Source organism: Colias eurytheme, chromosome 20 (assembly GCF_061535395.1).
Source record: "Colias eurytheme isolate Ceu_HAF_F1 chromosome 20, ilColEury1 Martin Lab GWU primary, whole genome shotgun sequence".
In the NCBI taxonomy this organism is placed as follows: domain Eukaryota; kingdom Metazoa; phylum Arthropoda; class Insecta; order Lepidoptera; family Pieridae; genus Colias; species Colias eurytheme.
In genome coordinates this window covers 5,433,279-5,449,869 of record NC_142999.1, presented here as the reverse complement: position 1 = coordinate 5,449,869, position 16,591 = coordinate 5,433,279, and the positions used below count along the sequence as shown (strand labels likewise).

At 33.4% G+C, this 16,591-nt stretch overlaps 2 protein-coding genes across 2 annotated transcripts; one reads left to right on the top strand and one right to left on the bottom strand.

Annotated features, from left to right (window-relative positions):
* Window positions 1-5,775: 5,775 nt before the first annotated feature.
* LOC149899670 (proteasome assembly chaperone 2) lies at window positions 5,776-7,045 on the bottom strand. The gene has a single exon (XM_090113968.1). The coding sequence runs from the start codon at window positions 6,897-6,899 to the stop codon at window positions 6,141-6,143; it is 759 nt and encodes a 252-aa protein (XP_089970094.1). The 5' UTR covers window positions 6,900-7,045; the 3' UTR covers window positions 5,776-6,140.
* A 1,154-nt stretch (window positions 7,046-8,199) lies between these two features.
* Pex3 (peroxisomal biogenesis factor 3) lies at window positions 8,200-12,712 on the top strand. The gene is made up of 2 exons (XM_090113854.1): window positions 8,200-8,242; window positions 11,073-12,712. The coding sequence occupies exon 2, from the start codon at window positions 11,308-11,310 to the stop codon at window positions 12,427-12,429; it is 1,122 nt and encodes a 373-aa protein (XP_089969980.1). The 5' UTR covers window positions 8,200-8,242; window positions 11,073-11,307; the 3' UTR covers window positions 12,430-12,712.
* The last annotated feature ends 3,879 nt before the right edge of the window (window positions 12,713-16,591 follow it).

Below are 16,591 nucleotides of genomic sequence, written 5' to 3'. Positions count from 1 at the left end.
AACGAATAAGTAAATAGTACAAGTCAAGCATAAAAATTTAATGGGCAATAACAGTATATCAAAGATCCAAAACATCTTTAACAAGACATAAAATATGGCCCTGTTTGTGTTATGAACCGATTTTTGAATACGGCGCTTAATCCTTATTATCCTCGAGTCTATCTGTCTTGTAACTCGTAATAACATTGTAAATTCTAAAGTAAACTATAGGTATATGCGCTTTTATCATCTGTTTGTTACGTTTCACAACAAGATGAGATTTTACTTTGTTCTTAGTGCGTTCGAAAAGATTCTATGCAATGTTCTAATACTGAATAACACTGAATACGAGTTTTCGTTTACACAAAAAGATCACAAAAGAATGCTCTTACTCTAGCTCTAGCTCTATGTTCGTTTGATTTAAATGCACCGTCATATTTTATGTAAAAATATGATTATTCATATAGCCTTTTAGAATGTGACAAGGCGCGTTGCAACATACCCATAATTTTATAAAAGAATTATTCCGAAAAATATGCATTGTCATGGCATTGTCCTACAAATTCCATCAATATGCTTCTCTTCATATCATCAAATTGATATAAGGATAATCATTAATTATAGTATTCAACTTGGGAATTGGTCCTTGTTTACCAAAATTATTAAAAAAGTTATTACGGTGTACATACTTGTTAAATTTCGTTCTTTATAATAAATGCAGTTCCAATAAGTAGCATTTGAGGGAAAATGTATCTACATATTTATCTTTATATGTAGTACCTATGTAATTCCGTAACATTAGATGCCTCTCACATCACTATCAATTTAGTAAAGTTATATAAAAGCACATTACAAAAACGGAAAAGCCATATAAAAATGTACAGTTGATAAAATAAATAATTCAATTCATCTCTATTATTTTGTAGAAAACGAAGAAACACTTGTCTGTTTATTTGTAAACATCTGCGAGTTTTCATAACAAACAACGGCATTCAACATTCAAACAGCAGCTGTAGGTACTGGCATCATTTCAATTATGAGAAATAAAAACTTGAAAACCATTGTTAGCTTTCACTTCCAGCGTTGAACCTCGGGGATGCTTATTGCTTATGTTTAATTTCGTATAAAAATTACATCTGATAACACAATATCGTTTGTAGCTATTACAAGCAGACGATCATATTTAAATTACGCCGATTTGGATACAAAGCAGCTTCGTTAAAAAAGTAATTCCACGAAATAGAAGAGAGGATGGGTTTAAAACGTAATGGAGTCGTAATCAATGTGAAAACGGTTTAATCAAGCGACGGAGTTGGCTCAGAGCTCCAACCTAATGCAATTAACAGAATAGGCTTCACAGATGCTGTACTAACGATACCTTTCTTCTGAAATGTACGTTTCGTGCTGATAAGGATGCGATATGGAAAATTTTGTTAATGCAATATTAGGTACAAAGCTTACATGAAAAATTTATACTCTGTCTGTCTGATAAATGACAACTTAGCTTACCTACAAATGTACGATTTTAGTCCATTTATTATATAAACATCCATTTAGTGAATACGATATCTACACAAAAAAAAAGATAAAATGCTAAGTCATAATAATTGTTTCTGATAAGAATAACCTGATAAGAATTTATTTAATTTAGGTACGTCCCATAAAGCCTATACATTTAAGATGATTTGTGGAAGTAAGTTTTTTATACTAATTACTAGTGGTCCGCCCCGGCTTCGCCCGTGGTACCTACATGTTTAAACTATCCTATCTCTCAAGTTGGTGCGAACTGCACATGGTGTGCGAATTTTATTATAATCGCTTAAGTGGTTTAGGAGTCCATTGCGGACAAACATTGTGACACGAGATTTATATATACATATTAAGATTTCTACTGTTTGAACATCATTAGACAGTATGAGTATCTATAAATCACTAGAGGAGTATATATTTAAAGCGAATGTATTATGTGAAGTTTACTGAAGAAAATATAGGTATAGATTATGGAATTATTATTTTTTTATTATTATAAAATAATGCCTTGAATCGTATCATCTATTTAAACGTTTTCGTTCGTAACTACCTATACTTATATGGGCATAAAAATGTGTTTGTCGAACCCCCTCGCTACTTACATCACTCCTGCCTTTCATATTTGTCACTAGCGATGCATAAATCCTTCGACAAAATAATAATTGATGATGGCACTTTGTAACATGTAATTCAGATATATGGGCCTATATAGTTCGAACATACGACGGCGTATACCCAATAATATCTACATACAGCGTACCTTTTAGTAAATGAATTTTAAAACATCATACTTTTTGCAGTTACGATACCAATGTCCACAAAAAAGTCATTGATCAACATAATTAAACTGTAATAGGTAACTTTTTTATTTTCTTTGCATATACGTACCTATACTAATACATATACTTACTACACTAATCGATAGGCCTATAAGCAGAGTTCCAGCAAAGATGAAACACATAAAATACTTTCACACATACTCCAGCATAAAGATAATACTATACAAATCAATTGGGAGGCAGGGCGCGTAATCCGCCTGGTCCACTTCCCCTCGCATTAATATTCATTCAGCGTGATCGGATTTGTGTTGTACAGCCTGTAATGGTTATGAAATATCATATATATCTTTTAATACCACCACACATGTTCCGAGTTATATAATCATAAGATAGACGCGTAATATTAGATCTAAATACAAATTATAGGATTAACAAAACCATAGTGTAAACCAGACTAATGTGCTGGAAGTCAGTTTAGGTATTTTAGCTCGTTATTATTGTTCGTTTAATTGTCTAAGTTTTATTAGATCTTTTATTATTACTGATTGTTACGTTAGCTAATGTCTGTAAGAATAATAAATGACTATTAGGAAGCGCATTAATTTGCAAATATGTACATAATATCTACGTTTAAAAAGAGTAGAGAATAATATAAGAGTCAATGATTGACATTTATACGATTTGATAGCAATCGGATCACGGATGTACCTACAATATACAAAAAGCGGCTTTAATAAATTATGAATCAGAGCCAATTTATTACACATTCACAATTCCCACGTTGCACATAATAATAATGTCATCAATGTAGGTAAATGCTTATAAACTATTTTCAGCATCGAGCCACAACTTAGAGTCACAATCATATTTAAGTGGGTAGGTATGTTTTATATTAAAATAATTGCAATTGATTAAAATCAACCTACACCTCCTCCAGACTCCCACCTCAAGTTATAATTAACCAACTTTTACTTCAGAACAACAACGAAATACCTACACAAAAAAATGTATCAATGAATAAGGTATGATTTATCAATTAGGTAATATAAAAAATAAATTCCTTATAAGTACATAACTATATCTAGAACATAAAAATGATTTTGTTGACAAATTACTATAGGTACGCCCACGGTTTCACTCGCATTATCGCATACATGCTCGCATAATCAAAGGAAAACCCGAATAATTCCCTTTAACCTGTACAATATACCTACATAGTAGGTACATACCTATTAAAGCTAGTTCTCACTTCGGAAATGTAAAATTAAGGGACTTAAATAGTTATCCGAATAAAGGGACGCACAAAGAAAATATTATATCTAATATTCTAATACCTATAGGTATATTATAATGTCGAAAGTTTGTAAGGATGTATGGATGTATGGATGTTTGTTACTCTTTCACGTAAAAACTACTGAACCGATTACAATGAAATTTAGCACACATATAGAGTGTAACTTGGATTAACACATAGGATAGTTTTTATCCCGGAAATCCCACGGGAACGGTAACTATGCGGGTTTTCCTTTGCAAACGCGGGCGAAGCCGCGGGCGGAAATCTAGTTTTTCTATATTATAAAGACCGTAGTTACCAACCAAAATAATACATATAATTATAAAATAACAGTCTACGAAAAAAGTAAAGTGTTTAAAAGTTACACAGTTAGCATGAGTTAGCTCCAGTAAACATCCAGTAAAATAAAAGCCTACATAATCGTCTCATATCTACTTTAGACGTGCTTAAGATTTAGAGTCACCCTTAACTTGTTAACGGTCTTTTTTATAAATTACACTTTTATACTGTCATGCCATAAAGATGTTATTGCCTTTGAGCGATAAGAGGCAATTTATTGGCGCCCTCACAGCTAGTGTTTAGTTATCCTTGTTATATTTGTCTTGTCGTTTTGTTAATCGATGGCGTAATATAGATTCGAGATTCAATATAAATAATCAGAATACCTAATCGAAATAAATAAATCTTTTCTATAATCAACGTGATATACAGCGTCAGACACAACACATACCTAAGTAATAAAAAATCTTGGTAAATACCTATGTGTGTGTGTGTGTGTGATTTATAAATTAAGGGAAAAATAAAACGAGTGCCAAAAAAAGTGAGCGACTGATGATGAGATACCTATCTACTCTTTTAATAACTTGAGCGGTATAAATTTGAGTAAGCGACAAATAACAGACAAGCAACTAATAGACCGGGAGATACTGACACAAAATTTCGAGTCATTTGTAACAGGATGGCGGTTCTACAGGGGTCTTAGTACGCAATGACAAAAAGAAAAACGATGGCGTGAACGCTGGTACCGGCGGCTTAGTCGCGTGGGCGTTAGTCGAACTCGTCGGAAAATAGCGAAAGTCAAACGATTTGTAACAGTATGGCACTTATTTTTCCTGTAAGTTTGAGGATCAACAAATATAAATACAAAATTTCAAAGATCTAAGTGTTGGAAATCCTCACTTATATAAATTAATAATAAATTAAGTTTTCAAGTATAACAGCACTTTTTCCCCCTACTAGAAGTATGGCAAATATAATAATGGTCACATTTTATCAAATACTCTCCAAAAATCCAAATGCAATACTGGTACAAAAAGTTTGGCGAAATAAAAATTTTTTGCAGATTTTCGGCGGTATGGCGACCATTTCGAATCGTCCGAAAAGTATGGCATGGCGATTTTCGTAAATGGCTGCACGACGATAGTTACCTGTGCAAAAGTTAGCCTGGTACAAATGGTTGAATGATTGTTTTATTTAAATCAACACATTCGCGTCGGTATGGCGGGCAGTAAGTCACACCGGAAAAGTATGGCATGACACTACCGCCTACTACTTTTTTATGGGCTATCGGTAAATTCTAAAATTTTTGTGTTACAAATCGTTTGACTTTCGCTATTTTTCCGACGAGTTCGACAAACGCCCACGCGACTAAGACACCGGTACCAGCGTTCACACCATCATTTTTCTTTTTGTCATTGCGTACTAAGACCCCTGTAGAACCGCCATCCTTGTTACAAATGACTCGAAATTTTGTGTCAGTATCTCCCGGTCTATAATATTGTGCATAATAAAATATAGATCGAGCATACTAAAAGTGAGTTATGATTAACCTACCTATTTGAAATATTAAAATTCTAATTGAGCAACTAAATTACGGCAGCGACTTAATTAATAGGTGAGTGACAGGGAATATTAGAACACATTGTTTCATTTAATTACTATTAATTGATGGCAATACTCTGCCCATTATAATGTACATATTTCTATTTGAGTCATGCTAAATAATGAAAAAAATGCAGAATGTTGACACTCACACATAATTAATATGAGATCACTCTAATATGATGAAGCTGCTTATTTTGTATTTTTATTAACTCAAATTAATATTTGTTAAAAAAAATATTTAATATTAATATAAACTCGGAAAATTGTCAATAAAAAAGATCCTTTTAAACATCAATTAAAACAAACAAACCATCTGAATAATTTATTGAATAGATATCATTATATACATAATACACTTAAATTGTAATTTTTAAAGTGAAACTTTTATTACATCGTCTCAAACTTTTTGGTCTGTGTAGCGCATGTCGCGTGTATCACGGCTGCCGAGTAGGTATACCTACTCGGCAGCCGACCGTCACGCGACATGCGCTACACAAAGCAGTGTTCGGAACCGTTCGAACAGTTTCACTTTTACCGTGGTTTCATAAAACCACACAACATTTTTTTGTTTCTTACAGTTATAGAACTGATTAAATGTAACAAGGAAATGCCATTTTAATTTTGTATTCTATCATCAGAGAAGATCTAAACTATTTCTAATATTTAACTTGAAATTAATAGATATCTTGTGGAGGTGGCCTGCCGAATAAATGCTTCCAAGATTCTGGTTGAATCATCTGTTCGGAAATATCTTTATCTTTATCAAAAATTTCAATGAGCTCATGAAGTTTTTTGACCATTTCTATAGCATCAGGAATGTTGTCTCCTTCTGAACAATATTTATATAACAAAAAACAAGGCAGAGACTTTTCTTTGCAAATACTGAAAAGCATTGGTGCAAATCCTCCACCAAATATTCTTATTTCATTTTCTATTTGATGGTCATGGTCAATCATATTATTCTTCACAATTTGTGTTTTATAGTGTGTGTAAGGATAAACGATGTATCTAAAAGGCGATGTCATTATATACCTTCTTTCATGAGCGTAGCTGCTTGTCAATATTATCATATCTTTTATATTTTTTCTAAGGAACTGCTTTACTATATTTTCCAGAAACCCTTGTGCATATTTGAATACCAGAGGCGCCTTCATTTGTAAAACAATTAATTTGGGTGATGATGCTCTATACACTTCACATGAAGTCGATAAGACAGTAGAATTGATATCGTAAGGATTGCACCCAATAACTGGAAACTGTGCCGGTGTATATATTCTTACAATTTTGTCCATTCCCAAGGAAGAAATTAATATATCGCACGCGAGTTGTCCCACATTTCCAACAGCAACACTTGGAACTATAAGAGTATAACCATTTAAGTCGACTTTTTTTAGCCACATCCAGTGATCTCTCTCTGCTCTCTCTCCAATCATCGTGATTCAAGTATCTGGTGTTCAGGTTCAATTAAAAAATAAACACAATTCACTTTAGATCAAATAATGTTTAAAATTTTGCCGAATAAAAGTCAAAATATCTGTAATGATTAGCAGAATTGAGCATTCAAATAATTTTTAGTAAGTACAATCAACAATGTGTCACAGTGACAGTGTCGGTGTCAGTGTTAGCAACCTGAAGTGAGCTGATTATCGTACCAGGGGCGTAAAATTATCGTACATTAGGCGTTTTTGGTTCGAAATTATCGTACTTTTTAGAATAAAGTCAATTATAAATAAATAAATCATATAAATTGTAATATTGATAAGTATGCAAGTTCTTCGCTGTCAAATCAACGGGACACTGAAACCCAAACGTTTTACGTGCCTTAATATTCATTATACTCTTTGGTTTTACGCGTGGTACAGACTACAGACCTGAACCGATTCCATTTCCACTTTATGTTCAATAAACGCGCCAAGACGTTTAAAATTCAATCTGACAAAATTTCACTGTTCCAATGAAAGTTCGATATGAAACACGTCAAAATTTCATATTTGTATGGGTGAAATAATATAAATTCTCGAATTTTGCCTGATAGAAATTATCGTAAAATCAGCGTACGATAATAACATGCTATCGTACATCGTACGTAGGCACCAAATTATCGTGTTTGTACGATAATTATCGTACGGTTGGGAACGCTGGTCGGTGTCACTGTCAGGATCGTCAGGACAGAGAGCATAAAGCAAATTTAACGAAAAATTTACCTTCTATAATAATTAGTAAGTAATCAGATAATGAAGATTATGAGTGTTTTAGGAGGTGCAGTACTCAGCCCCTGCTGACAAAAATCATCCTTTAAAATATAGGACTATTCTTATAAGTATTCAAATGAGTCAAGTTTATTGACTAATTGTGATTAATCGTTAGTATATTATGCGTTAAAAACTGGTCTATCTATGCTTAGTGCTTATATCTGTGGCTTATATAAATGTAAAATGATTCATTCTTTCAAAAACAATCCTGACCTGTGACCTTGCCTGTGAGTTGTGACCCTTAGATCATTAAGCTGTGACCCCATGAACATAAAATATGTTTATTGTTTATAATCTGTAGTCAATTGAATAAATTTCAACAGTCTGTGGCTAAACGATAAACGTCAAGTCAAAACTCAAAACGGTCGAATCGAATCGTAAATGTCCAAAAAATAATTTTGTGTCCTCTTAATTTATTGTCGTACACTACAAAGGAAATTAACCTGGTAATATATCTTGATTATGAACGATATTGAAGTGAAGAAAGGTTTATATTGACCGAAACGCAAAAGCAACGATTCCAGGTAAATTTTCGAAAAATTGATGTTTGTTCACTTTATAGATACATAATAGTTTAGAATGCAATCTTTTCCTCGTTTGATAAACTACATACAATCGTACATAATATAATATTATATGTATTGACTCTACAATACTTGACCTTTGCACTTTATGTAAATCTTCTCGTAATGTACCTTGTTGTTTCGATTTTTTAGAATGAAATATTTTGGTAAAACTGTACATTATAGGGCGTGGAATTTGGGGGTAGTGGGGGGTGGAGAGAGGGGGGGTGGGTACTAGGAACTTCCCCTGTAAAGGGGGGGGCGCGAAAATTAATAGTTTTCGAGATATTTACAAATTAAGTTTTGGTCCGCCTAAAGCAAAGGGGGCGCAAAGTAAGGACTTAGAAAATTTTTGATCTAAAGTGAAAATTGTATAGGAATCATAAAATACATAATTTTTATTCAAAACGCTAAAATAAGCATGTTTTATAAAAAAAACTTTTTCTCTAAAATTATTGATGATTGATGATGAAACCTAACCTAACCCTTTCCCTATCTCCTCATGTCTTTTTTATATTGTCTCAGACACTGCCTTAGCTCCGGCGCTACGGGAAGTGCAGCCCTTCCGCCCTTGCGTGACAAAGCACGGTCGCCCGTACTCCACTTCGCAGCTTCAGCTTATTGGTCGCCTTCGGCGACCAGCCTCAGCCGCTCCGCTCCGCACGGCTCCCGAGCTTTGTCACGGCGGGCGAGGGCTGCTCTCCCTCCGCGCCTCCGGCTTTTTACATACACTCTAGGGGTAGGGCAGACAAGACCACGTGGAATTCGGGGTTGACAGCTTCGGTTCTGTGGCAAGTCTTATGATAATGCAATGCTTATTTTAGCGTAACGTTTTTTAGCTAGATTCGGACTTTCGCAGCTTAATATTGAATACAATATAATATTCCATCATTGAAAAAAATTACATTTTACAATCCGTCATGTATCTTGGTAATTATCAAGTTTAGAGAAAAGTTGCCCCAACAAAACATGCTTTTATTAGCGTAATCTTTACGATAAAACAACACACGTAGGTATTTGATTTTTTTTTGCGCGTCGACGGAGCCCCGCTTCGCGGGGCTCCTATTTCTGTGTAGTTTTTTTTTTAAAGAAACCTAACCTAACCTAACCTAACGGCTAACCTAACCTAAACTAGATTTTTTTTTGCGCGTCGACGGAGCCCCGCTTCGCGGGGCTCCTATTTCTGTGTAGTTTTTTTTTTTAAAGAAACCTAACCTAACCTAACCTAACGGCTAACCTAACCTAAACTAGATTTTTTTTTGCGCGTCGACGGAGCCCCGCGAAGCGGGGCTCCTATTTCTGTGTAGTTTTTTTTTTAAAGAAACCTAACCTAACCTAAACCTAACGGCTAACCTAACCTAAACTAGATTTTTTTTGCGCGTCGACGGAGCCCCGCGAAGCGGGGCTCCTATTTCTGTGTAGTTTTTTTTTTAAAGAAACCTAACCTAACCTAACCTAACGGCTAACCTAACCTAAACTAGATTTTTTTTTGCGCGTCGACGGAGCCCCGCTTCGCGGGGCTCCTATTTCTGTGTAGTTTTTTTTTTAAAGAAACCTAACCTAACCTAACCTAACGGCTAACCTAACCTAAACTAGATTTTTTTTTGCGCGTCGACGGAGCCCCGCGAAGCGGGGCTCCTATTTCTGTGTAGTTTTTTTTTTAAAGAAACCTAACCTAACCTAAACCTAACGGCTAACCTAACCTAAACTAGATTTTTTTTGTGCGTCGACGGAGCCCCGCGAAGCGGGGCTCCTATTTCAGTGTAGTTTTTTTTTTAAAGAAACCTAACCTAACCTAACCTAACGGCTAACCTAACCTAAACTAGATTTTTTTTGCGCGTCGACGGAGCCCCGCTTCGCGGGGCTCCTATTTCTGTGTAGTTTTTTTTTTAAAGAAACCTAACCTAACCTAACCTAACGGCTAACCTAACCTAAACTAGATTTTTTTTTGCGCGTCGACGGAGCCCCGCTTCGCGGGGCTCCTATTTCTGTGTAGTTTTTTTTAAGAAACCTAACCTAACCTAAAGGCTAACCTAACCTAACGAATTGAGGGTGAATATCTCCGCCATTTTTGATTTTAGAGAAAAGTTGTTCCTATAAAACATGCTTATATTAGCGTTATCTTTACGATAAAACAATAATAAATAGGTGTTAAAATGACACCAACTCCATCAAAAGTCCTGCGCCCCCTTTGCTTTAGTCCAACCCAACTAGCTCTAGTGTTAAAAGGTTATCTAGTAATCCGAATAATCGGACGATTAAATTATTTTATTCATCCGGTAATCGGACGACTAATTTATTTTATTCATCCGTTTAGGGGACGACTAGACACTTTGATTAATATTTTTGTTAAATTATAAATTGCGAATATTAATAATTTTATTTTATTTAATCTATTTTACAAAAACTATACTTAATAATAATTATTTTTAATGTTGTTGTTAAAAAATATACAAATTTCATAAATAAAATTTAAATTATAATATTTTTTTTGTTAGATAGAAATGTTTTACCTGAAATGAAACGCGTTTGACAATCGCTCTAGGTCAATTTGACACTGTCATAACAGTAAGTTCGCGTTTCAAAGATAAAATGGAGTAAAATTTTCCGATTTTCAAAAATTCGTGACTCAAAAACAAAAAGTTTTCGCGCTGTGAAATTTCAGATTTAGGTTCCATAGGACAATAGCTAACCACAAAAAAAATTACGACTCTCAACTCCACGCACTATAATGTACAGTTTAGCCAATATTTTTATTCGAAACTTTAAAATATCGCATACGTAATTTCAGGTATTAGTCCACGGTCTCACTGATACATGCTGGGACACTTGCATGGGAAAGCCCTCAAACCGATTGGACTCGAAAACAGAAGTATGCATTATGAACTGTGTTGAAAGATTCATTGATGCTACTACTTTCATAACTAAACGTCTTATGAACACAACAAAATACCGATCTGATTCCCCTTTAGAATTTTAGTAACATAGGTATATAATCAATAACTGGTTGCTGAGAATTTGTGAAAATGTTTTCAAGCATCAAAAATTTTTTACATCGTCATAGAAGGAAGTTTATTGTAACTGGGGCAGTATTTGGATCTATTTATTTCCTTTTGAGTTATGCACAGAAGAAGTTAAGAGAATGGCAAGAAAAAGAGGCAAAGAAGTTCTTTGAAATGACAAGAAAGAAACAACATTTTGAAAGCACCGAACGTACCTGCAACCAAACAATTCTTTCACTTTCAAAGATTGTATCGGAAAATATTTTAAGCATATTAAATACAGAAGAAATTGTACAAAAATTACATGACAATCCAGAAAATAAACTAGCACTATGGGAACAAATGAAAGTTATGATATTTACGCGTATTTGTGTGTTAGTTTATGCTCTTTCTATTCTACAAGTAACTTTACGAGTACAGCTTAACATCATTGGTGGGTATCTCTATAGAGACTCAGTGCTGGAAGTTGAGCCTCTCATAGATGGTAATTTACAAGCGAAATACTTATCTTTATGCCATCACTTTGTTGGACCTGGTGTAGAAGACTTAGTGAAGCAAATTGAAAAGGCTGTTAAACGAGTGGTAGATCCAATATCCCTAAAAAAGAAGATCACTTTGCAGGAAGTAGAGCAAGTGTTTTGGTCTATTCAAACTATACTATGTACTGATACAACTGAAGGAGATCCTATTAAAAAGATGGTTCACTATCTGGTTGATCATACAGAAATAAATGAAGCTAAATTTGACACCATTGTAAAGGAAACTATGGATGTATTGGAGAGTGATGAGGTGACCTCTATCACAATGTCCTCTGTTAGTAGGAGTTTTTCATCAGTTATTGATGAAATTGCAAATTTATTTGTCACAAAATGGGTGCCAACGTCCAAAAACCATTTAGAAGTCAGTGACGGGCATGTTGTCACAAATGGAGCCATGAAACTTGGGACTCAAGGGGAACCTTTTATTGATGTGAATAAAGTTGACATGCATTTTGTAAAACTACTGCCAGTTGTGAATGAGTTGATCACAAAAAATACATGCAAGGGCAATACCAACATTCCAGACTTGTTAACACAGCAACTTACTTTAAATGATAAATTGAAATTGTTAGGTGCTAATGTTTATGAAGTTTTTAGCAATACATAATTATGGTGTATTTAGCATTAATCTCTTTTTCCATGGTTTTCCATGAAAACTGCATAAAAGATTACTTTAAATGTCATAATAGATATGAGCAATAAGGTAATTAGTGACATTTTAGTTTAGATTATTCTATTTTGATTTTGTAAGAGGATTTGTGCTGTGCTTGCTTTTCGTAAAATTATTAATATTATGTAAAATATGGTTGGAATTACTTGAATTAATATTGTAATTTACTTGTTTTCTATAATATGTGACTGGGTACATAATAAAAACTTGTTATTTATAATTGTTGTTAATGGTTTTCAACAAACATTTATTTTAAACAAACAGTTTCAAGTATTTGTAGTGTGCATTATCCTCAAGATTAGCAAAACTTACAATAATAACTACAAATACATTCAATAATATGCAAATGAAATTAAGTTTTTGTTGTTCATGTAACATTGTAATTAGTAATTACACAAAATATGACGCTTGTATCTTAACCTTTGCATGTTTTCGGAAAAAAATAAAAAACCAAAATGACTATCTGTGTCAGGAGGCCATATGCAAAATAGTGATAACTTATCATTGTAGTGTTAATATGTATATTATCTTGTAATCAATTTTTTTGTTGAGGTCTCTGGATTGGTGACCTTGAAGAATTTTATGAGTAGGTACATTATACATATTAGTAACTACTAATTATATGTTGAAAAAAAGTTCTTCAATTAATTAAAAAAATAATTCTGACTGCGATTTTTCTGTATAAAATTAGAAATGTTTAAAAGAAAGTACCTTTTTACCTAGGTAACAAATAAATACTAATCGTGATGTATCGAACAACGGTCACTATAACCGCCATCCTTTTAAATTATAGAAAGTGTATATTATTAATTTTATTACCGTGTTATTAATACTTTTAATTAAAATTCAAAGGCAACATTAAGAATTAACTCTATGTCGTGTATATAGACCTTCCTGATGCCTTTATAACTTCCCTGTTATACAGGACAGGAAAAGTTTTAGTTATATTTAAATCCGACAAAAGCGTGAATGTATTATAACATGTTATGTATGTACTTACCTGAAATTTAATTTAACTATTTCATGCACGCAATTTTATAATTTTATTAAAAGTTAAAAATTTTGAGATAGTGTAATACGATTAAGATAGCTTTTCGCTTTTATAATTTTGAAGTATCACTACCTACTATACTACTAACTTGTATACGTAGTATATTATTATTAGTCTGTGCTATTAACATAATATATTTTAATGTCATGTTCTAAAAGTAATTTAGTTATCAAGTGATAAGTATAATAAGTTATTTAGCGATGAATTATTATCTCATATCATCATAGATATTTCTCTATTGGTAGGAACTCATAGGAAGTAAGTATGACCATTCAAGTTTTTTCCATATTCATGACATTACGCGACTAATACCACATTAAATTCGCAGGCGAGGTTTTTTTTTATCTTTGATTTAATGTAACGACTAACTAAAAGTTATTTTAGGTATTGGTATTAATTAGCAATAGGCAGGCAAAATTCATTTAGAAAATTCTAAACAATTTTCACCACCATTCGTTTCCTAGATATAACTAATAATGTATAATGTTGGTGATTTCAGAAATATGTAACTGTAAATACAACTTCAAAGTATCGTTTCTTGTAAGTATCGTGCAGACACAGTGCAGATATCGATCGAAAAAATAATTGTTTAGATAAAATAGTTTCTGTAAAATTTTAATCATTCATATTTTATAAAGACCGCCTCCTTGGTACAACAGTGGTTGACGAGGTTCCTGGGTTCGATTGCAGGGGGAGACGAAGAAAATAAATATTGTCTGGCAGAACACAAGGCTGATCACTTACTTGTTCCTAAAGAAAATCAATCAGTGAAACAGATGTATAATACATCTGCCCCTTACCCCACTAGGAAACATAGGACTTCACTTACATATACAGGGTGTCCCACTGTTAATATATTAAGCTCAAAGGAGGTTATAGTTTTGCATACGCTGAGTACCTACGTAAAAAATACTAGGTAACCTATTAAAAACTCGAATTTCTATTACCCGAATCTTAAAACCCCGAAAACGGTTGTTAGAACTTTTAAAAGACAGATGTAATGAATGACAAATTTTTAAAATTCCTTTTTTAATTTCCCAGATGAATCAATTTCCAGATGCACCAAAACCAGATTTTTAAAAAGTATTTTTTTGTTTCCCGTATTCTCATAATCCAGATCTCAATATACCAGATTCTCAGAATACTTTTTTTTGTTTCCCATCGTACCATTTTCCAAATAAACTATTGCCAAATTTTCATAATCTTTTTATTTGGTTCCCATATAATCGTATAACAGATAAACTATTGCCAGATTTTCATAATCTTTTTATTTGATTTCCATACAATCGTGATTATACTATTACTATCGACTGAAAATAAACATTGTCAGTAAGTAAATTTATTGTTTTACTTGTCCATTACAGACCGGTTTTAGTGTCAAAGTCGACTCAGTAGGTTAGGTTTGAACTACGACCCCCACGCTAGAACTGACTCGCTATTGTTTTACTTGCCTATTACAGAAAGGTTTAAGTATCAAATTCGACTCAGTAGGTTAGGTTAGGTTTGAACTGTGACCCCCCATGCCAGAACCGACTCGCTATTGTTTTACTTGCCCATTACAGAAAGGTTTAAGTATCAAATTCGACTCAGTAGGTTAGGTTAGGTTTGAACTGTGACCCCCCATGCACGAGCCGAGCGAGCGAAGCGAGCGTGCCGCGGCAGCGGCCGGCGAGTGCCAGAACCGACTCGCTATTGTTTTACTTGCCCATTACAGAAAGGTTAAAGTGTTAAAATCTATTCAGAAGGTTAGGTTAGGTTCGTGCTGCGTCCCCCTGGAAGGATTACGTTTTGCTGGATATCGTTTATTGGAATTTCAAAAATCTGGACATTGTTTGTCTCGATATCAATTAACTGTATTTCAAAAATTTGTGTTTTAAAAATCTGGCTTTCGTGCATATGGATTACGGTCATCTGGATTTTGTGCATTTAGATTTCGTATGTCTGGAATTCATTCGTCTGGATTGTAAAACGTCGTACAAATAAAGAAATGGGCAAATGAAATTCGGAGTTGCGATTATATGGCAAACAAAACTTCGAAATTTTAAAATTCGGGGTTATGAAAAAATGTCCAAACGTTTTCTGGATTATGATATTCGGAATATTAAAATTCGAGATTAAGATAGGTAACCAAAATACTAATTATAAAATTCCAGACGCATTTTTTTTTCAAATAGATGAAGTCTTAAAACTATATGTGTACACCCATAACAAGCAACCCGCCCATCTTTGCCACCGCCCACCAGCACGTGAGCTATTATTTAATATAATGTTTTCATAGACGAAATGCTCACATTAGCGAATCGATATATGCCGGCTAAGCGAAGCCAGAGAAGAAAACATGGATTTTCAGGAAAAATTTTGCAAAAAATTTTTGACGTTTAAGTTTAATTTAGTTGTTTAAGTTTTTTTTTAATTATCAGTGTATGCAAAACTACAAGTCCCTTCGCGCTTAGTATACCAATAGTGGGACACCCTGTATATTTAAAACTATCACTACGTGGCATTGTATTATCATTTACCAACCCCATAATATTGACATGCCTCGCTTGGATATATATATATATATATATATATATATTTTATATTGAAAGGCCTCTTCCTTCACTTTACCTACTCTTCATAGCATAACCATATATCTATCTTTTGTAGGACATACTTAATATGTTCTTTTTTTAATTTTTTTGAATAAATAATGTAGTTATGTAGTTACATAACTAAAATATTTTCACATTAGATCAGAAAAGCGACAATAGTAGATAGGTAATTTTTATAACATCGTCAATTCGACATAGTCCCTGTTAGCTATTATACTCTGTCCATTATATTATTTGCTTTTTGACAGCTTCACGCCTATGTATAATTGTATTGTCTATGTTAAAATGTCATCCAAATAATTATCGTACTTCATGGACAGGTCCCGCCCACTTAGTGATGCCTACACAGAATTATTCAATGATGGGTCGATAGATTAAAATAATCGATAGAAATACTCTGTAAAATATATCCGATACAGAAAAACTCTTCTATTATGTTATATAATTTAAACGT

Bases quoted from the DNA above. Each gene is read 5' to 3' on its own strand.
- LOC149899670 (XM_090113968.1), bottom strand. From the start codon at position 6,899: ATGATTGGAGAGAGAGCAGAGAGAGATCACTGGATGTGGCTAAAAAAA.
- Pex3 (XM_090113854.1), top strand. From the start codon at position 11,308: ATGTTTTCAAGCATCAAAAATTTTTTACATCGTCATAGAAGGAAGTTT.